The following is a 20,753-nucleotide window of genomic DNA, read 5'->3' as shown; positions in this document are numbered from 1 at the left end:
GAGGAGGCGACGTCAGCGCGGTCACGTGAGTGATGAGGACATGGACACAGATTTCTCTGAAAGCATGGGCCCTGCCAATGCATGCATCATGGTGATAATGGGGCAGGTTCATGCTGTGGAACACCGATTCTGGGCTCGGGAAACAAGCACAGACTGGTGGGACCGCATAGTGTTGCAGGTCTGGGACAATTCCCAGTGACTGCGAAACTTTCGCATGCGTAAGGGCACTTTCATGGAACTTTGTGACTTGCTTTCCCCCGCCCTGAGGCGCATGAATACCAAGATGAGAGCAGCCCTCACAGTTGAGAAGCGAGTGGCGATAGCCCTGTGGAAGTTTCCAACGCCAGACAGCTACCGGTCAGTCGGGAATCAATTTGGAGTGGGCAAATCTACTGTGGGGGCTGCTGTGATGCAAGTAGCCCACGCAATCAAAGATCTGCTGATATCAAGGGTAGTGACCCTGGGAAATGTGCAGGTCATAGTGGATGGCTTTGCTGCAATGGGATTCCCTAACTGTGGTGGGGCCATAGACGGAACCCATATCCCTGTCTTGGCACCGGAGCACCAAGCTGCCGAGTACATAAACCGCAAGGGGTACTTTTCGATAGTGCTGCAAGCTCTGGTGGATCACCAGGGACGTTTCACCAACATCAACATGGGATGGCCGGGAAAGGTACATGACGCTCGCATCTTCAGGAACTCTGGTCTGTTTCAAAAGCTGCAGGAAGGGACTTTATTCCCAGACCAGAAAATAACCATTGGGGATGTTGAAATGCCTATAGTTATCCTTGGGGACCCAGCCTACCCCTTAATGCCATGGCTCATGAAGCCGTACACAGGCAGCCTGGACAGTAGTCAGGAGCTGTTCAACTACAGGCTGAGCAAGTGCAGAATGGTGGTAGAATGTGCATTTGGATGTTTAAAGGCGCGCTGGCGCAGTTTACTGACTCGCTTAGACCTCAGCGAAACCAATATTCCCACTGTTATTACTGCTTGCTGTGTGCTCCACAATATCTGTGAGAGTAAGGGGGAGACGTTTATGGCGGGGTGGGAGGTTGAGGCAAATCGCCTGGCTGCTGGTTACGTGCAGCCAGACACCAGGGCGGTTAGAGCACAGGAGGGCGCGGTACGCATCAGAGAAGCTTTGAAAACCAGTTTCATGATTGGCCAGGCTACGGTGTGAAAGTTCTCTTTGTTTCTCCTTGATGAAACCCCCCGCCCCTTGGTTCACTCTACTTCCCTGTAAGCTAACCACCCTCCCCTCCTCCCTTCGATCACCGCTTGCAGAGGCAATAAAGTCATTGTTGCTTCACATTCATGCATTCTTTATTCATTCATCACACAAATAGGGGGATGACTACCAAGGTAGCCCAGGAGGGGTGGTGGAGGAGGGAACGAAAATGCCACACAGCACTTTAAGCACAGCACTTTAAAAGTTTACAACTTTAAAATTTATTGAATGACAGCCTTCTTTTTTTTGGGCAATCCTCTGTGGAGGAGTGGCTGGTTGGCCGGTGGCCCCCCCACCGCGTTCTTGGGCGTCTGGGTGTGGAGGCTATGGAACTTGGGGAGGAGGGCGGTTGGTTACACAGGGGCTGTAGTGGCAGTCTGTGTTCCAACTGCCTTTGCTGCAGCTCAGCCATACACTGGAGCATACTGGTTTGGTCCTCCAGCAGCCTCAGCATTGAATCCTGCCTCCTCTCATCACGCTGCCACCACATTTGAGCTTCAGCCCTCTCTTCAGCCTGCCACCTCTCCTCCCGGTCATTTTGTGCTTTCCTGCACTCTGACATTATTTGCCTCCACGCATTCGTCTGTGCTCTGTCAGTGTGGGAGGACAGCATGAGCTCGGAGAACATTTCATCTCGAGTGCATTTTTTTTTTTCTTTCTAATCTTCACTAGCCTCTGGGAAGGAGAAGATCCTGTGATCATTGAAACACATGCAGCTGGTGGAGAAAAAAAAAGGGACAGCGATATTTGAAAAGACACATTTTATAAAACAGTGGCTACACTCTTTCAGGGTAAACCTTGCTGTTAACATTACATACATAGCACATGTGCTTTCGTTACAAGGTCGCATTTTGCCTCCCCCCACCGCATGGCTACCCACTCAACCCTCTCCCCCTCTCCCCGTGGCTAACAGCAGGGAACATTTCTGTTTAGCCACAGGCAAACAGCCCAGCAGGAACGGTCTCCTCTGAGTGTCCCCTGAAGAAAAGCACTCTATTTCAACAAGGTGACCATGAATTATATCTCACTCTCCTGAGGATAACACAGAGAGATAAAGAACGGATGTTGTTTGAACATACACTGCAATGCTTTGTTGTACGATGATTCCCGAGTACGTGTTACTAGCCTGGAGTGGTAAAGTGTCCTACCATGAAGGACGCAATAAGGCTGCCCTCCCCAGAAACCTTTTGCAAAGGCTTTGGGAGTACATCCAGGAGAGCCGCGAATGCCAGGGCAAAGTAATCCTTTCACATGCTTGCTTTTAAACCATGTATAGTATTTTAAAAGGTACAGTCACCGGAGGTACCTTCTCTGCCTGCCGGGTCCAGGAAGCAGCCTTGGGTGGGTTCAGGGGATACTGGCTCCAGGTCCAGGGTGAGAAACAGTTCCTGGCTGTCGGGAAAACCGGTTTCTCCACTTGCTTGCTGTGAGCTATCTACAACAACAACATCATCTTCTTCTTCTTCTTCTTCGTCCCCAAAACCTGCTTCTGTGTTGCCTCCATCTCCATTGAAGGAGTCAAACAACACAGCTGGGGTAGTGGTGGCTGAACCCCCTAAAATGGCATGCAGCTCATCATAGAAGCGGCATGTTTGGGGCTCTGACCTGGAGCGGCCGTTCGCCTCTCTGGTTTTCTGGTAGGCTTGCCTCAGCTCCTTCAGTTTCACGCGGCACTGCTTCGGGTCCCTGTTATGGCCTCTGTCCTTCATGCCCTGGGAGATTTTGACAAAGGTTTTGGCATTTCGAAAACTGGAACGGAGTTCTGATAGCACGGATTCCTCTCCCCAAACAGCGATCAGATCCCGTACCTCCCGTTCTGTCCATGCTGGAGCTCTTTTGCGATTCTGGGACTCCATCATGGTCACCTGTGCTGATGAGCTCTGCATGGTCACCTGCAGCTTGCCATGCTGGCCAAACAGGAAATGAGATTCAAAAGTTCGCGGTTCTTTTCCTGTCTACCAGGCCAGTGCATCTGAGTTGAGAGTGCTGTCCAGAGCGGTCACAATGGAGCACTCTGGGATAGCTCCCGGAGGCCAATACCGTCGAATTGTGTCCACAGTACCCCAAATTCGAGCCGGTAAGGCCGATTTAAGCGCTAATCCACTTGTCAGGGGTGGAGTAAGGAAATCGATTTTAAGAGCCCTTTAAGTCGAAATAAAGGGCTTCATCGTGTGGACGGGTGCAGGTTTACATCGATTTAACGCTGCTAAATTCGACCTAAAGTCCTAGTGTAGACCAGGGCATACAGGTTAGAGGACCTTAATTTTGCAGATGACATCAATTTGTTATTCCATTTGTCTGCTAATGCATTTGTATTGGCTTGCATGTCTCTGTGATCTCCAGGCCTGTGCACCATTAGTAGGGTTGAAAATCACCACAGAGAAAATTAATACGAGAATTAATGCACAGGAAACACCAATAACATTTTCTGGACTGACTTAGAAGAAGTCCGATATTTCACATATCCTGGCAGCATTGTAAGTACAACATGTGGAATAATCAAAGACCTTAAAGCTAAAATAGCACAAGCCAGACATGCCTTTCTAACTCTATGGATGATTTGGAGAAATGTAACTCTTGTCTTCCAAACTAAACTTTAAATATTTAACACAATTGTGAAGTCGGTCTTATTATATGGTGCTGACACTTGGAAACTTATCAACCTTACAATCTAAACTCCAATTTTCCATAAACAGCTGCCTTAGACAAATGCTCAATACCAGATGGCCAGAAAAAAAAATCACAAAGAATCTGGAGAAGAATGAAACAGAAACTGATAGGACAGAATGAAAATGGAGATGGCTGTGAAATAAATGGAGGAAAAAACTAAATAAGTTAGGTGTTGGACTGGAACTCCCAGGGCAAGAGGTGATGAGTAGACCAAAGATATGGAAAACTGAAAGCAATCAGAATGACACAGGAAGAAGCTAAGGAGACCAGCAAACAGGAAAGGCAGTGGTGAAGGCCCGATGTTCCACACAAAAAAGGAGAGGGGAAGAGAATAAAATATCTATCTATCTATATCTGTATCTTTAAAAGTAGTTAGTTTGACATTTTTCTTTTAAAAGCAAATGCAGTGAGTGCAGTTGAGGGGAAGGTGAGTGCTCACACAGTACCAGTGAGTAGTAAGAGTGCTCCCTAGTTATTTTATTTTTTTTTTGTATTTTTCTTTTTATTTTGCACATGTATCTTTCTGCTCCGGAGGTGGTATTACTTGAACAATGCAATATCACATAACAATTGGACAAGAAGGATTTTAAGAAATATACCCTATATACTCTAAAATACAGAGCACCCTAGCATAGCACCCTATGCTCCTCCAAAATGACTGAAGTGAGAGAATGGCACAGCAACATTAATTCACTGACTGATCTCTTCGAAGCTTTAAGAGAAGCAGTTGCTCATCAGCTGACTGCACTACATAATATGAACTAAACAAATGATACATTTCATGCAAGTATGAATAAATGGATTGTTACCCAGAATGGAAGTTTATGTAAGAATGTTCAGTGAAGGTGAAGTGGGGGCAAGAGTGTAGGATTTCATGTGATCCCATGCTGGTTTTAAACACCTTCCATCTGCAGAACAGTAGTGATATCTTGGAGCATCTCATTACAATAAGATTAAAAGAAAAATGTTAGTTTAGTCATAGTACCTTTTAATGTAAATTTTTTAAAAAGGGCGGGGGGACAAAATTTAAATTAAGAAAAGTAATTTGTGATGCAAGGTTCTTTCATGGTGAAACATTCTCACTGTATTTCTATGCCAGCTAAATATTTATATCTTGTAACCCTCTCCCAATAAAGTAAACATTTTATTTACTTCAAAATATTCTTAATATAATAGCATACCTTTTTGATCTTTAGATACATCCACACTCCTATCAATCCGGATGACCCTCCACTTGTTGAACAACCCAAGCCAATGTATCCTTATCGAACAGTAGGATGTGTCTTTAATCATCAGAAGTTCTTGGGGAATTGCCAGCCCTCCGATGCAGTGGAAGTCTGTGTGTTTGACCTGCATGATGAATCTAAATGGAAACCAATGAGTGGAGAAGCAATCAAATCTGTGTGTTCTCCAGGGGCCACAACTTCACTTCCTCCTTTCCCCCCTCTTTGTGCTTCCACAATAGATGCTGCAGTAATAAGCAATGAGATAGAATTACAGCTGAGAATACTGGTGTCAGAACACAGAAAGGTACTGTTCTTTAATGTTTTTCATTGCTATGCCAAATAAATGAGGTATCAAGTTTTTAGTATCTACTTGTCTAAAAATTTGGAGGGGGGGCGTTTTGGTTTACAGTACATGCTCCCAGCAGTCACCATTGCACCACTATTTAGTGTATGTGACTGAAAGAAACTGTTTGAGAGGATTGCATCAAGCAATTAAAAAATTTGTATTTGTTTGTTTTTAATCACTCTAATGTCTGAGTACTTTACAAGATTAAAAATATCTCAGTACCTTCCAAGGTTGGTATTGTCCCTTCTCCTGTTTAACTGATTTCTCATAGTGCAGTAATGTGCTGGGGTTGATTTTTTCTGCATTGGGTATAAAGAAGCCCTTTTAAAAGCAAATGCAATATATTTTTGAAGAAATGCTAATTTAAATAGTTTAATCTTTAAACATCTGCTAAAGACTTGGGATTAGTCTTTATGATATACCCGTAAGTCTTCACATTAATTTCTGTAAAATTTGATTAATACTTATTTAAAAATTTACACTTTGTTCCACATATAACCTCCTGGATATAGCGTTCCTGGATTTAAGCCCCTCTTCGGCTCATCTCTTTTTTTAACTTTAGAAGAACTCTGTTACATTTCGCCAGTGCAGAAGTATAGTCTGGAAAGTTTTTAGTTCTTCGACTAGATGAAGCCATGTATTCCACTTAGATGTGTATGCGCCCAGAACATCAGAGCCACAGATTTTGCCTAGCAGTACCCATAATGAGGCAGCACTTGCGTCTCATGGCCACAGCCCCTCCCCTGGCTACATGAGGTGGCACCTCCTGTCTCCAAACTCAGTTCCTTCGTACTGCCTGTGGCTGGAGTCTGATCTCTGTGTGGCCTAAACATCAGTCTCTCACTATTTTAGTGTTTTGGGGTTTTTTTTCTAGTAGTATATAGTTAATAGTGCCCTTAGTGTTAGTCGTATTTAGTTAAGTATTCCCCTGTGATGCCTTCACTGGGATTTAAACATTGTCCATCGTGTGGGGGAGTGATCCCCCAACAATGATCCTCACACATGGAGCTTGCTGTGTGTGAGTGAGGCCCACACCAAGGATCAGTGTTTGAGCTGTAGATTGTTCATTAAATGTACTCAGGCAAAGGACCTTCACATGAAGCATCACCGGCTTGAACAGGCCATGTGGCCTGCTTCGGCACAGAGGCCTGTGTCAGATTAGAGGTCACCCTCAGGTGGCGAGAGTGTTGCCGCTGGTTCTTCGAGTAGTGTCCCTATGGGTGCTCTACTGTAGGTCCAGCAGTGCCCTGTGTGCCTGGGATTGGAGATCTTCAGTAGCAGTGCCAATTGGGTTGCACATATGTTCCTCCCTGCAGAATTTGGGCATTGTTCCCGATGTGCAGCAGGCCGTAGAGGATTTTCCCTTTCACGACCGGGTTTTGTTTTCGGACAAGACAGATGAGACCTTGCACTCCTTCAAGGATTCTAGGGTCACCCTACGTTCCTTGGGGGGTATATATACACTTGGTGCAGAGGCGCCACATCAGTGGCCAACAGCAGCAACAATACCATCCGCAAAGCACCTTTGGGCACCCTTTTCTTCCTTGGGAGAAGCGGGATTACCCCAGAAATGGGTGTAGATCCCAGAGGAGGAGGCAGTTGGGTCTAGAGTTTGGCCAGTTGACATACCTTCCCCCGGCACCCCCAAGTGCCCATTTTGATTCTTTTGGTCCAGAGCAGTGGTCTAGTCAATGCTTCCTTTATCCCACTTTTGTTCAGAGACATGCTGGATTACTTTTGACAACGTTTGGGGCTCGATTACAAGCAATGGCTGGTTCCTAAGCATCATCAAATCTATCTGTGCTATCCAGTTCCTCTCCACTCCTCCTCCCCCACAAACACACCTTCCCTGTCTGTCTTAAGGGACCCATCTCATGAGATACTATTCTTCAAGCAGCTCCTCTCTTTACTGGTTTTGGGAACAGTGGAGGAACTTTCTCGAGAACAGCGAGGTAAGGGCTTCTATTCCCAATACTCTTTTTTTTGTCTCTCTTCTGCTCCCAAAGTTTTTACGAAATGTATGTTCATGGTAATGGCATACCTCAGGAGGAAGGGAATCCATGTCTTTCTGTATCTGGACGACTGGCTACTGGGAGGCAAGTCCAGGGAAGAAGTCCTTTTTCATTTACATGTTACACTTCGCTTACTCAACTGTATCGGTCTCGTCCTGAACACCAGAGAGTCAACATTGGTCCCACTCAAAAAATCAAGTTCATTGGGGCCCTAATAGATTCTACGAATTCAAGAGCATTTCTGCCAACCAACCATTTCTAGACAATTCACCGCCTTTGTGTCGATCTGCAGTCTCAACCTTCCAGAACAGTTCATATGTGCCTGAGGCTCTTAAGCCACATGTCTGCAGGCATGCAGGTGGTTCAGTTCACAAGGTTGCATCTTTGCTTTCTTCAGATATGGCTCAGGACTGTTCACTGTCCAATCCTTCATTTCTTGGACAAGTTGGTCCACCTCCCTCTGTCTGATCCTGGACTTCTTTCAGTTGTGGACAGTTGTGAGGAATGTATATCAAGACATCTCCTTCACTCCGCACTTACCAACCAGAACTGTCATCACTGATTGTTCCCTGATAGGTTGGGGAGAGCATCTGGGGTCATTGACAGTTTAGAGCCTGTGGTCGGGACAGGTTTGGTTTGGTCTGTTTTTTTGTTATTTTTGTTTTTTCATAAGCCGCTTTGACAGGGTGCTGGGCTGGGACTCTTGGGCCAGCCCTCTGTCACACCATCTCCAATTAAGGGAGTTAAATTGGAGCTTGTCAAGGTTCCTTCCCCACTCTGAACTCGAGGGTACAGATGTGGGGACCTGCATGAAAGACCCCCTAAGCTTCTTCTTACCAGCTTAGGTTAAAAACTTCCCCAAGGTACAAACTTTGCCTTGTCCTTGAACCGTATGCTGCCGCCACCACCACCGTTTTAAACAAAGAACAGGGAAAAAGCCTACTTGGAGACGTCTACCCCCAAGCCCTACACCCCCTTTCCTGGGGAAGGCTTGATAAGAATCCTCACCAATTTGTATGGGGGAACACAGACCCAAACCCTTGGATATTAAGAATAATGAAAAATCAATCAGGTTCTTAAAAAGACTTTTAATTAAAGAAAAAGTAAAAGCATCACCGCTGTAAAATCAGGATGGTAAATACTTCACAGGGTAATCCGATTCAAAACATAGAGAATTCCTCTTGGCAAAACCTTAAGTTACAAAAAGACACAAAAACAGGAATATACATTCCATCCAGCACAGCTTATTTTACCAGCCATTAAACAAAAGGAAATCTAACGCCTTTCTAGCTAGATTACTTACAGTTGTAAGGCTGCATTCTTGATCTGTTCCCGGCAAAAGCATCACACAGACAGACGAACCCCTTTTTTCCACCACCCCTCTGGATTTGAAAGTATCTTGTCTCCTCATTGGTCATTTTGGTCAGGTGCCAGAGAGGTTATCTTAGCTTCTTAACCCTTTACAGGTGAACGGCTTTTGCCTCTGGCCAAGAGGGATTTATTGCACTGTATACAGAAAGGTGGTTACCCTTCCCTTTATATTTATGCCCGAGCTGGCTAGGGAAACCTGCACCTGATTGACAAAGGGGAAACAACTGTCTGCTTAAGTAGCCTGGGGCTGCATAAAAGCCTCGGGAAAGAAGCCAAGGGGCAGACAGAAAGGGGCAAAGCCAGAGAGTGGAAGCTCTCTTCTCCTGGCTGCAGAGACTGAGAAGACTCAAAGAGGCTGGATTTGTTTGGACTTAAGGTTTATTAATTCTCCAGATGAGGGTAGCCAACCGCCAAGATTTCAATATGTGGCAAGCCATGGCCAAGTTTGAGGATTCACTTTTTGAGGACACCAGGACGGAGTTCTGGGTGATCCTCCAGGGCAAGGCTGTGGCCAGAACAGCCCTGCAAGCAGCCTTGGATGTGGTGGACTCTGTAGCATGCACCATAGCCTCTGCCACTCCATGCGGAGGGTGTTCTGACTCCTTCTCTCAGGCTTGTCAATGGAGGCCCAACAGTCGATACAGGACCTTCCCTTCAATGTCCAAGCGCTGTTTGCTGAGCAGACAGACAATAAATTACACAGGTTGAAGGACTCCTGTACTACATTGAAAACCCTAGGGCTCTACATCATGAGTCAGGCCTGTAAGCGATTCAAGCTGCAATAGCCCACAGGGTCAAGGGAGCCAACCCAGGCAGGAGACAGCTCATAAGAAGAGCAGAGGCAACAAATGCTGCCAGAGCCACCACCCTCTACCCAGTCGGGCACCGCCCAAAACAGGCATGGTGGCAAACAGGCATTTTGAGGGTGCGCCCAAGGGCGACCTACCAGACTGTACCCTGGATCCATCCTCCCTATGTTTCTCCAATCGCCTTTCTTTTTTCCTCCCTGCATGGACCGCAATAACCTTGGACCGCTGGGTCCTCAACACAGTAGCCCAGGGCTATACCCTCCAGTTTCTTTCTACCTCCCGCCCCCTTCAGGCAGCCTTCTCACAAAAGTCTCCTCACGCAGGATGTGAGGGGCCTGCTGCAGCTGGGAGTGATGGAGGAAGTTCTTTGAGTACAGGAACAGGGGTTCTATTCTCGGTACTTTCTGATCCCAAGGGCCAAAGACGGTCTAAGACCCATCCTGGACCTGCGAGACCTCAACAAATACCTAAAGAAGTTGAAGTTCCGCATGGTCTCCCTTGCTTCCATTATCCTCTCCCGGATCGGACACAGATGCTTCACGGGTGGATCAGACTACTGTCAGTTTGCAGTCCTACCTTTCAGCCTAACAGTCCTAAGGGTGTTTACCAAGTGCATGTCAGTGGTAGTAGCTTACCTCAGGCTTCAGGGTATTCAAATATACCCGTTTCTCGATGACTGGCTGGTCAAAGGCCTCTCCAGGTCTCAGGTCCAACAGGATGTCGCAGTGCTACAGGTCACGTGCCGGTCCCTGGGCCTGTTCGTGAATGACAAAGTCAACTTTCATTCCAGTGCAAAGGATAGAATTCATCAGAATGGTGCTCAATTCCACCTGTGCCAGAGCTGTCCTGTCACAGGAGAGGTTCCAGATGATGGTGGATCTCATTGTGGGGGTCACTGAGTTCCTTCTAACCACAGCTCGGGTATATCTGTGTTTGCTGGGCCACATGGCAGCATGTACGTACGTTGTCCACCATGCAAGGCTCAGAAATCGAACATTGCAGCAGTGGCTGCTGACAGTCTATTCCCAGTCCAGAGATCACCTGGGCAAAGTCGTCACCATCCCACCAGGGATGTTCACCTCCCTGCAATGGGGACTGTCCCCTAGGCTGTCCTGAAAGGGGTTCCGTTCGACAGCCCGCACCACTTGGTTGGACTAATATCGGATGCTTCGGACATTGACTGGGGAGCACATCTAGGCGAACTACAGACACAAGGGACGTGGTCCCCGGAGGAGATGACGTTGCACATAAATGTCAAGGAGCTCAGGGAGGTACATTTGGCCTGCAAGGTCTTCCTACTGCATCTGTCAGGCAAGATGGTGAGAGTGTTGACTGACAATACAACCTTGATGTTCTACATCAACAGGCAAGGGGGAGCATGCTCATTGGCTCTCTGTCAAGGGGCTCTCCGACTATGGGATTTCCGCATCAAGCATGCGATCCACCTGGAGGCCTGTCACCTCCCCGATGTCAGGAACACGCTGGCAGATTGCCTCAGCAGGTCCTTTTTCTCTCACCACGAGTGATCGCTCCATCCAGAGGTAGCCCGAACGCTCTTTCAGAGATGGGGAACTCTCCAAGTGGACCTGTTCGCCACCAGGCAGAACAGGAAATGACATCAATTCTGATCCCTGCAGGGTCTGGGCAAGGACTCTCTCTCCAACACCTTCTTCCTGTCATTGTCAGGGGGTCTGATGTATGTGTTGCTGCTGATACCACCCGTCAGCAGAGTCCTGTCAAAGATCAAGAGAGACAAGGTCCAAGTCCTCGTAATTGCCCCGGCGTGGCCATGACAACATTGTTTCGGCATGCTGATGGGCATAGCAGCGACCTGGCCCCTTCCAGACCGACCGGATCTGATTTCCGAAGATCACAGGCGCTTCCTACACCGCAACCTTGTCTCCTTCCTCCTCACAGCATGGATGCTGCGTGGTTGAACCCAGAGGAGCAGGCCTGCTCTAACAAGGTCCAGCAAGTCCTCCTGGAAAGCAGGAAGCCTTCCACCAAAGCGACCTACCTGGCCAAGTTCTCCCACTAGGCATTTGAGCGTAGCATCTCTCTGTCGCGCTCCTCCTTGCAATCTGTTTTAGATTACCTGCTTCATCTTAAGAACCAGGGATTAGCACACTCTTCCATCAGGGTGCACCTCACAGCCATCTCCGCTTTCCACCTGTTGATCCAAGGTCAGACGGTGTTCTTGCATGACTTGTCGATCAGATTCCTGAGAGGCCTCAAAAGGTTCTTCCTGTGAGTCCGGGCTCCTGTCCCACACCCTTTGAGCCTCTGGGCTCCTGCTCCCTTTCCCACCTGTCATGGAAGGTCGCTTTCCTTGTGGTGATAACATCACTGAGATGAGTGTCAGAGATTAAAGCCCTGACATTGGAGCCACCATACACTGTGTTCTACAAGGACAAAGTTCAACTGCGACCCCATCCGGCCTTTCTGCCAAAAGTGGTGTCTTCCTTCCATGTCAACCAGGACATCTTCCTCCTGGTGTTTTTGTTCCAAGCTGCACACCACTAGTGAGGAAAGGAAGCTGCACACCCTGGACGTCAAGATGTGCCCTGGCATTTTACCTGGAGCATACCAAGCCCTTCCGTAGGTCTACCCAACTCTTCATCACAACAGTGGACAGGATGAAGGGCCTTCCGGTGTCCTCACAGAGGATTTCTAACTGGATCACCTCCTGCATTCAGACCTGTTACGAGCTGGCACAGGTCCTATCACCGCCGCCGATCATAAGGGCCCATTCGACCAGAGCCCAGGCATCCTCTGTGGCCTTTCTGTCCCATCCAGGACATTTGCAGAGCCGCAACGTGGTCTTCGGTTCACATGTTCACAGCGCATTATGCAATCACTCAGCAGGCCAGAGATGATACTGGGTTTGGCAGAGCTGTGTTGCAGTCTGCTCGTCCATGAACTCCTACCCGCCTCCGTTGGTACTGCTTGGGCGTCACTTAATATGGAATGGACATGAGCAAGCACTCGAAGAAGAAAATATAGTTATCTGTTCTGTAACTGGTGCTCTTCGAGATGTGTTGCTCATGTCCATTCCGTGACCCGCCCTCCTTCCCCACTGTCTGGTGTCGACCCAAGGGTGAAGCATTGGGCCAGTTCCGGTGCTGTTGATGCCAGGAAGGGCGGACCTCTGCAGGCCTGTGCCAGGTCACTGGCGAGGCGCGCTTCAAGCCTTGTGTGTGGTGCCCTGAGTCCAGAGACCGATGAGGGCTTTGCCGAGCCTGCCTCTTTGCCTTGGAGGCCTGGTGGCTCAGTGTGGGTGAGTGCTGGTGGGATGTCCTCCGTGATAGAAAGGACCCAAGGCAGGTTTACCCCTAGACCGGGCTACCACCGTAGCCAGTGTGGGCGGCCCCAGTTGCGCCAGGATATCCTGCGCTGCCTGCAGGGCCTCTGGCGTTGACGGGATCTCTAACTGACGAAGGCCCTCATTACTGCCTGGCGTGGCAGACATGGGTTGGGGTGGCTGGACTGCTTGAGCTGAGCCAGGATCCAACTCCCAGTAGGAGGTATCAAGCTGGCCTCCTCAGGCCTTGGCTCCCCCTCCTGCTCTCTCCTTCCCCTTGCGGAATGTAGGAGATCTTCCTCTCCCGGTCTTCTTTTGCTACTTGGCAGGTGCTGGGGCGGGGGATTGGTGCCAATCCATCAACAGTGCCGATGGGATGCTTCACACCCACGCTGCACTGCTCAGGGCAGAGTCAGACCTCGACTGTTCCGGTGCCACAGTTAGAGCTGATTCCATTAGGAGTGCTTTGAGATGGAAGTCTCTCTCCCTCTTAGTCTGAGGTTTGAAGGACTTGCAAATACGGCACTTGTCGCTCAAATGCGACTCGCCGAGACACCTTAAACAACTATTATGTGGATCGCTGATGGGCATCAGTTTCTTGCAACAATTGCAGGGCCTAAAGCCTGGGGACTGGGGCATGCCCCATCCCTAGGCCAAGTCCCATTCAGGACCAACCAAATAAAAACACTCTTAACACTAACACACTAAGGGAAACTTAACTATATACAACTATTTTACAAGAAAAGTTCAAAACACTGAACAAAGTGAACAAAGGCTAGCCGAAGCCGTAGATGTTCCAGCACAGTCACTGGTGGCAAGAAGGAACTGAGGGTGGGGAGAGCTGGTGGCACCCCTTAAACCACGGCATGTGCGTGCCACTCCAGAGGGCACCAGAGCCGATCCCCTATGATACCACTGAGGGAAAAACTTCCAGCGCGTGTGGTGAGCACACAAACCTAATATGGAATGGACATGAGCAACACCTCTCGAAGAACACCAGTTATGGAACAGGTAACTGTCTTTTCTTCTAGGTGTGATGCAGATATGTTTTCCGTGACCACCCTCTGTGCCCTCTGCATCAGAGTCTAATCTCTGGGCGTTTGGTGCAAAGGAACTGAGGGAATCGGGGCGATTCTGTCTCGGGAGGAGCTATACCCACAAAGCGCAAGCACCGACCCTTTACTGGTACTGCTAGGAAAAATTCGTAGGCTCCAGAGTGCTGGGGAATCATGCACCTAAGTAGAATACACATCTGAATCAGATTGCGAAGAACCACAGTTACAGCAAGTAACTGTTTCTTCCACAGTGGTTGTAAGCAAACTGGTCAGTATTTCTTGCTGCTTTCAAAATCTTGCTTCTCAAGTTCAGGTTCCCATATGTCCAAAACTGTACTGGGGAAAAAGCTAGATTTTTCCCAGGGAGTCTAGGGCTGTAGCAAAAGCCTAAGATTTAGATTTAATCTTCTGACTTGGTAAAACAGATAGATAGGAAGGAACTTGGACAAGTCTTTGATCTCTCATTTTTCAGAAATTCCTAAAATTCCTTGAACTCTTAATACTAAATTTATTATCTGCCTCACTGACCTAATTACGAAGATATTTTCCTGACTGGTTTCAGTGAATAAATTCTCAGGACGTTTTCCATTGCGTTTCTGAAGACTGATTCCAAAATTGTAAGCCCTTCTTTAATCCTCTTTTTTTCCCCCATTAACTGTCTACCTCACTTCATATAAACTATCTAGCCATGTACAGTAATACTCGCATTAATACAGTGTCTTTCATCAAAAAGAGCCAGATACAAATGTGCTTTCATACTTCACCTACCACTAGAGTGATCAAAGGTCCCAATATTAGGGGCTTGGTCTTACATACACAACTACACCCCCTCCCTCTCCCAAAAAACCCCAACGTGTCCCCCTTTTTCACACTTGCTATCTGGTCAGCCTACCTACTACTGACATAACACAAAAGTTTAGGACAAGAACTGAATTATTTATTCAGTTTAAACTACAAGAGGAATTTGGGTTGATTAATGTAGTTACCTTAATTGCAGTTTAGCCATATCAGGAATAACAGCCACATTCTTAGAACACAGTGTCTTTAGTAGCAGTTGGTCATGATCTCCATATCACATCTCATTGTAATGGTATCCCCCAGCAGTAAATTGGACCATTTTTTCCTTTTACGACTCAGAGAAAGGAATGCTATTGAGCCACTTTCTCTAGAATCTGTGGGGGCATGGCAATTTTTTGGCACGGTCTCATTCTTGTACTAGATAGACCTAACCCACAAAGTTTATCTGACATGATCACAAACCAAGTTAATTAACTGTATCCTTATCCATGCTTTTTATTTTATGTAAATCTTGAGATTAATTATTCATGCCTCAAGACTGTCAATACTTGCTGCGGAAGAAGAAGTTAGTGGGCTTAGTTTGAAGCCCAGTACTATGCACCAAACACTCTTTAATTTCCTAAACAGGAATTTTTTAACAGTAGATTGGACAAACAAGGTACTACATTATATAGAGCAAATAAAGATCATGCACAGTACTGAATTTTGTAGTTTTCAATTTATGTATTTTTTTTTTTTTAAAGTCAGGTTATGCAGTCCATTCCCTTTGGAAATTATTTTTAGTGGGACAGTAGAAATGTTATTTGTAAGTGAATCTTGCTTTGGGATTTGCCTTGCTCTTTTTTTACACACATGCTAACAAAGTGGCTCTTGGCTTTATGCAAAGATTACTTTGTAATTAGGTCAATTGTATTTATTTCTAGTCTGCTTTTCTTTTTTCTTGACTTGTACTCTGACTTTACTTTTAATTTTTGCTAATTCACAGTTCAGAGCTAGGAGAAAAACAGAACATACAAAATTCTAAGTCTGTTGTTGCCATGGATTCAGGTCTCATAATTGCTGTAGAACAGGGGTGGGCAAACTTTTTGGCTCGAGGGCCATATATGGGTATGGAAACTGTATGGCGGGCCATGAATGCTCACGAAATTGGGGGTTGGAGGGCTCCAGCTGGGGGTGCGGGCTCTGGGGTGGGGCTGGGGATGAGGGGTTGGGGGTTCAGGAGGGTGCTCCGGGCTGGGGCTGATGGGTTTGGAGGGCGGGAGGGGGATCAGGACTGGGGCAGGGGGTTGGGTTGCACGAAAAGGTCAGGGGGGCAGGGTCCAGGCGGCGCTTACCTCAAGCAGCTCCAAGAAACAGTGGCATGTCCCCCCTGTGGCTCCTACCCAGAGGTGCGGCCAGGCGGCTCTGCCCTGTGTGCAGGTGCTGCCCTTACAGCTCCCATTGGCTATGGTTTCTGGCCAGTGGGAGTTGTGGGGGCAGCACTTGGGGCGGGGGCAGCATGCGGAGCCCCCTGGCTGCCCCTATGCGTAGGAGCTGTAGGAGGGACATGCTGCTGCTTCTGGGAGCTGTGTGGAGTGGGGCAAGACCCCGACCCTGCTCCCCGGCTGGAGCGCCAGAGCGGGGCAAGCCCTGGACCCCACTTCCCGGCAGGAGCTTGAGGACCGGATTAAAATGTCTGGAGGACCGGCTGTGGCCCCTGGGCCGTAGTTTGCCCTCCCCTGCCTGAACCACAAGAACTGTAGCCCTCCCATCATTGCCTCTAAAACAGATGTCCCTTTGAGTACAAAGTTACCCCACGTGCAGCTCATCCTGAACTAAATCTTCTGTGTATCAGTATAATTCCTGCCAAAGGCACGTTTTTGTAATAGTAGTTGGTAGGCCGTACTGACCTTTTTTACTTTTCATTTCCAACATTGACTGATTAATGAAAGATTTGTTGTTGTTGGTTTATTATTTGTAATATTGTAGGGCCTCAGCGCCCTAGTCATGGAGCAGGACCCCATTGCACTAGGTTCCGTACAAACACAGAACAAAAAGACCCTGCCCCAAAGAGCTTACAATTGAAGTATTAAACAAGAGATAGCAGATGGATACTGACAGGAGGATAAGGAAACAATGAGACAGTATTGGTCAGCATGATAGACTTGATCTCAGCACACATATGTAATAGATGTGTTTTAATCTACCATATGTTTAAACTTTTTTTTTAGTGCCTTGAGACCAATTGTTCTGTTCTGTGATTCATCCTACAGGATCTAGGCCTTACTACAGTTTGGGATGACCAGCTATCCTATCTCTTGTCACCAGCCTTGGCAGCCTATGAGCTTGAACGCGCAACAAGCATCTCTGCAGGAAATGAAGAATTTCAGGATGCTATAAGGAGAGCAGTACCTGATGGTCACACATTTAAAGGATTCCCCATCCATTTTGTTTACAGAAATGCAAGGAGAGCATTTTCTACATGCCTTCGGTAAGATTAAGATGTAAATCTAGTAGTATTAGATTTTATAAACATGTAATCGATTGTGAGTTTTCATAATTGATGAAGTTGAAATAATTCTAAATTATCACCTTTTATTCATAAGGGATTTAACAAGAAAACAGAATGGCATAATGAACTGGAAATGGGGAACAGAGCTTTTCCCATCTAGGTCACTAATCTAAATCTAGTTCAGATCGGTAGTAACTATTTAGTAGCCTGTGTGAAATAAATAATTTGTCTGAGGCCCGTATCTATCTAATGGACAGCTGTTAATATCACGGTAACTACAATCAGTAGAATTATTGGCGGTATTAGCTGAGAGGTCAAGGCTGTGACAGTAGGATTTATTAAAACACTTGAGACACTTCACATTATCAAGCAAAATCAAATTATTTTTCCTATGATCACTGCCCCATGGATTGAAAATTCACTTAAGTCAGTAAGTGAAAAGCAGAAATATATAACCCAGCATCTTGTTGTTGGAAGTGTTTAGTGGGGTGATATACAAAGAGGCCTGTGCTTGGTTTCATTCAGGTTATTTACTTTTCAATACTAATAGGTAGGGCCCTACCAAATTCATGGTTCATTCTGATCAATTTCACAGCCAGAGGGTTTTAAAATTGGTTGATTTCACAATTGCAGATGTTTATAACTAAAATTTCATGGTGCTGTAACCATGGGGATCCCGACCCAAAATGGGATCGTGGGGAGATTGCAAAGTTGTTGTGGGGGGGGGGTTCCAAGCACTGTTCCTGCTAAGTTGTGCGCGTGTGCGCGCACACACGGATCCTGAACCCTGTGCACACGGCGAAACACCGCGCGCACAACAATTTGCACAGAAGACATTTTTTGCACGCACAGCCTGTCAAAAATTAGAGGCAACATTGGTCCCAAGATTGCCACCCTCACTTCTGTGCTGTCTAGCTAGTAGCCTCTGACCTTCCTGCAGTTAGAGAAGGTTCCGGGAGGTGGAGATGGGTAGGATCCCCCACTCCCATGCTGCTCGGAGCTAGTCCAGGCCAGTGACAGATTAAGGCAGGGGCTCCCTGGAAAAATGGGTTTCCCAACCCCAAAAGAAGCCATAGGGCAGAAACCCCAACTGGGTCACCCTGAGCCCTGGCAGGAGCCCTGGGGGAAGAAGAGTCAAGCCCAGGCACCCTGAGCCCCAACTGCAGCTGCGGGGCTGAAGCCTTGAGCCTGGGCTGCCCTGAGCCTGGGTTGCCCTGAGCTCCGGCTGTGGGGGCAGAAGCCCTGAGCCACTCCAGCAGGAGGGAGGTGCCAAAGCTCCAAGCCTCGGTTGCCCTGGCTGGTGGGGTGTGGTGCTGTGGGAGCCCGGGCTGTCCGGGGGTGGGGGATGTGTAAAAGCCCCAAGCCTGGGCTTCTCCGGCTGGAGCAACAGGGAGCAGAAGTCCCCAGCCCGGCAGGAGCTGCTGGGGGTGGAAGGGGAAGCCAGGAGCTTAGCGCCTAGAGCCACGGCAGGAACTTCAGGGGCTGGGGCACGTAGGGGACAGAAGCCCAGCTCCCGGGCTGCTGCAGCACAGAAGTGAAGGTGTACCACCCTCCTTTCTGTGCTGTCTCTGGAGGTGGATCTGATCTCCTCACCAAGAGAAGCCATGTAGGAGAAGGACAAGTCCTGTCCCTCACCAGCATGGCTAGGAGCCCCAGGCTCCCAGCAGCTGGGGAGATCAGATTTCTTGCGGGAGGGCTGATTTCACAGTCTGTGCACGGCTGTGAAATTGGTAGGGTCCTACCAATAGTATAATGATGTTACTCTGTCATAGCATCAAAAAGCCAGATTCTTGGCATATTGATGTCCTGGAAATATGTCTATCACTTCAATTATGATTAATACTTGTACAATTTTTTTTAACTAAAAAGTTTAATAGTGATTTAGTCACTCATAACTAATCGCAATATTTAAACCATATTATTCATGTTTCCTCTCTGCCAAATAGGTCTCCTTTCTGTGAAGAAATAATCTGTTGTAGAGGAGACCAAGTGCGGCTTGCAGTTCGTGTGCGAGTGTTTACATATCCTGAATCTGCATGTGCTGTTTGGATCATGTTTGCTTGTAAATATCGCTCTGTACTTTAAAAAAAAATCACGTATACTTCTTAGAGCCTTGAAACAGTGTACATAAGTGTTAGTACAAATGAACATTATTATTAAAAATCATATTAATTACAACATTTCATGTTTCACTTTAGATAAACACCACTCTGATGATGGTTGTGAATATTTTAATGTGTGTATTTAAAACAAAATTAAGGAAAAATACTTGTATATACTGTAATGTGTATTTATATAAAGTGTATATTTTTATTTTAATAAAAGTTGCTTTATTTACATTTTTAGAGGTAAAGATCTGCATTCATTAAAACATGTATGCAAATATCTACTTCTTTTTCACAGTTGTAAATTGTGGAAGGATTCATCAAAAGTAAGCATCCTTTCTGTACATTCCTATTTACCCAAGTCCACTGGTGTTTCCTTTGCTTACTCTTGGGAGACTCTTTCACTTTGTCAACCCTCCCTCCCCCCTTTTTTTTTGTTTCTGGTTTGCACCAAATATTTTCACCAATATGCTAATATTAACTTTGTTAGGAGGGGATACACTTTTATCCCTGTCTCAATTACATACTGGTCTAGGCATCTTTTGACAGCGCTTAGGAAGCAATCACAGGATAGAGTCCTAGGATATCTCATTTGATAGCTTCCTGATTAGTTGGGAAAAGTCCTAAATTCTTCCTTCTGAGGTTCTTTAACACCAGGCTACAGGCACTTAGGGTATGTCTACACTACGGAATAAGGTCGAATTTATAGAAGTCGGATATTTAGAAATCAGTTTTATATATTCGAGTGTGTGTGTCCCCACAGAAAATGCTCTAAGTGCATTAACTTGGCGGAGTGCTTCCACAGTACCAAGGCTAGAGTCGACTTCCGGAGCGTTGCACTGTGGATAGCTATCCCACAGCTCCCGCAGTCTCCGCTGCCCATTGGAATTTTGGGTTGAGATCCCAATGCCTGATGGGGCTAAAACATTGTCGCGGGTGGTTCTGGGTACATATCATCAGGCCCCCGTTCCCTCCCTCCCTCCCTCCGTGAAAGCAAGGGCAGACAGTCATTTCACGCATTTTTTCCTGAGTTACCTGTGCAGACGCCATACCACGGCAATCATGGAGCCCGCTCAGGTAACCGTCACCCTATGTCTCCTGGGTGCTGGAAGACGCGGTATGGCTTTGCTACACAGTAGCAGCAACCCATTGCCTTGTGGCAGCAGACGGTGCAATATGACTGGTAGCCGTCATCGTCATGTCCGAGGTGCTCCTGGCCACGTCGGCTGGGAGCGCCTGGATAGACATGGGCGCAGGGACTAAATTTGGAGTGACTTGACCAGGTCATTCTCTTTAGTCCTGCAGGCAGTCCTATTGAACCGTCTTATGGTGAGCAGG

At 47.1% G+C, this 20,753-nt stretch overlaps 2 protein-coding genes across 4 annotated transcripts in view; one reads left to right on the top strand and one right to left on the bottom strand.

Annotated features, from left to right (window-relative positions):
• Window positions 1–19,649, top strand: part of CEP76 (centrosomal protein 76) — a 48,300-nt gene extending 28,651 nt beyond the window's left edge. For all 3 annotated transcript variants that reach the window (XM_048840217.2, XM_048840214.2, XM_048840216.2), the window contains 3 exons: window positions 5,098–5,431; window positions 17,072–17,289; window positions 19,257–19,649. In XM_048840217.2, the coding sequence (XP_048696174.1) occupies window positions 5,098–5,431; window positions 17,072–17,289; window positions 19,257–19,395 (691 nt within the window). In that variant the 3' untranslated portion in view covers window positions 19,396–19,649. The remainder of the gene's footprint in view (window positions 1–5,097; window positions 5,432–17,071; window positions 17,290–19,256) is intronic.
• On the bottom strand, window positions 1,471–3,639 carry LOC125632304 (uncharacterized). Its single transcript, XM_048840237.2, has 2 exons — window positions 2,538–3,639; window positions 1,471–1,947 (listed from the first exon to the last, which is right to left on the bottom strand). Exons 1-2 carry the CDS (start codon window positions 3,115–3,117, stop codon window positions 1,793–1,795), a joined length of 735 nt encoding a protein of 244 aa, XP_048696194.1. The 5' UTR covers window positions 3,118–3,639; the 3' UTR covers window positions 1,471–1,792.
• Window positions 19,650–20,753: the final 1,104 nt, after the last annotated feature.

This window comes from Caretta caretta, chromosome 2 (assembly GCF_965140235.1).
Source record: "Caretta caretta isolate rCarCar2 chromosome 2, rCarCar1.hap1, whole genome shotgun sequence".
Lineage (NCBI taxonomy): Eukaryota > Metazoa > Chordata > Testudines > Cheloniidae > Caretta > Caretta caretta.
This window is presented reverse-complemented; position numbering and strand designations above follow the sequence as displayed.

Coding starts and splice junctions, on each gene's coding strand:
- LOC125632304 (XM_048840237.2), bottom strand. CDS start 3,117: ATGCAGAGCTCATCAGCACAGGTGACCATGATGGAGTCCCAGAATCGC. Junction 1,948..2,537: donor GGACCCGGCAGGCAGAGAAG/GTACCTCCGGTG, acceptor TTTCTCCACCAG/CTGCATGTGTTTCAATGATC.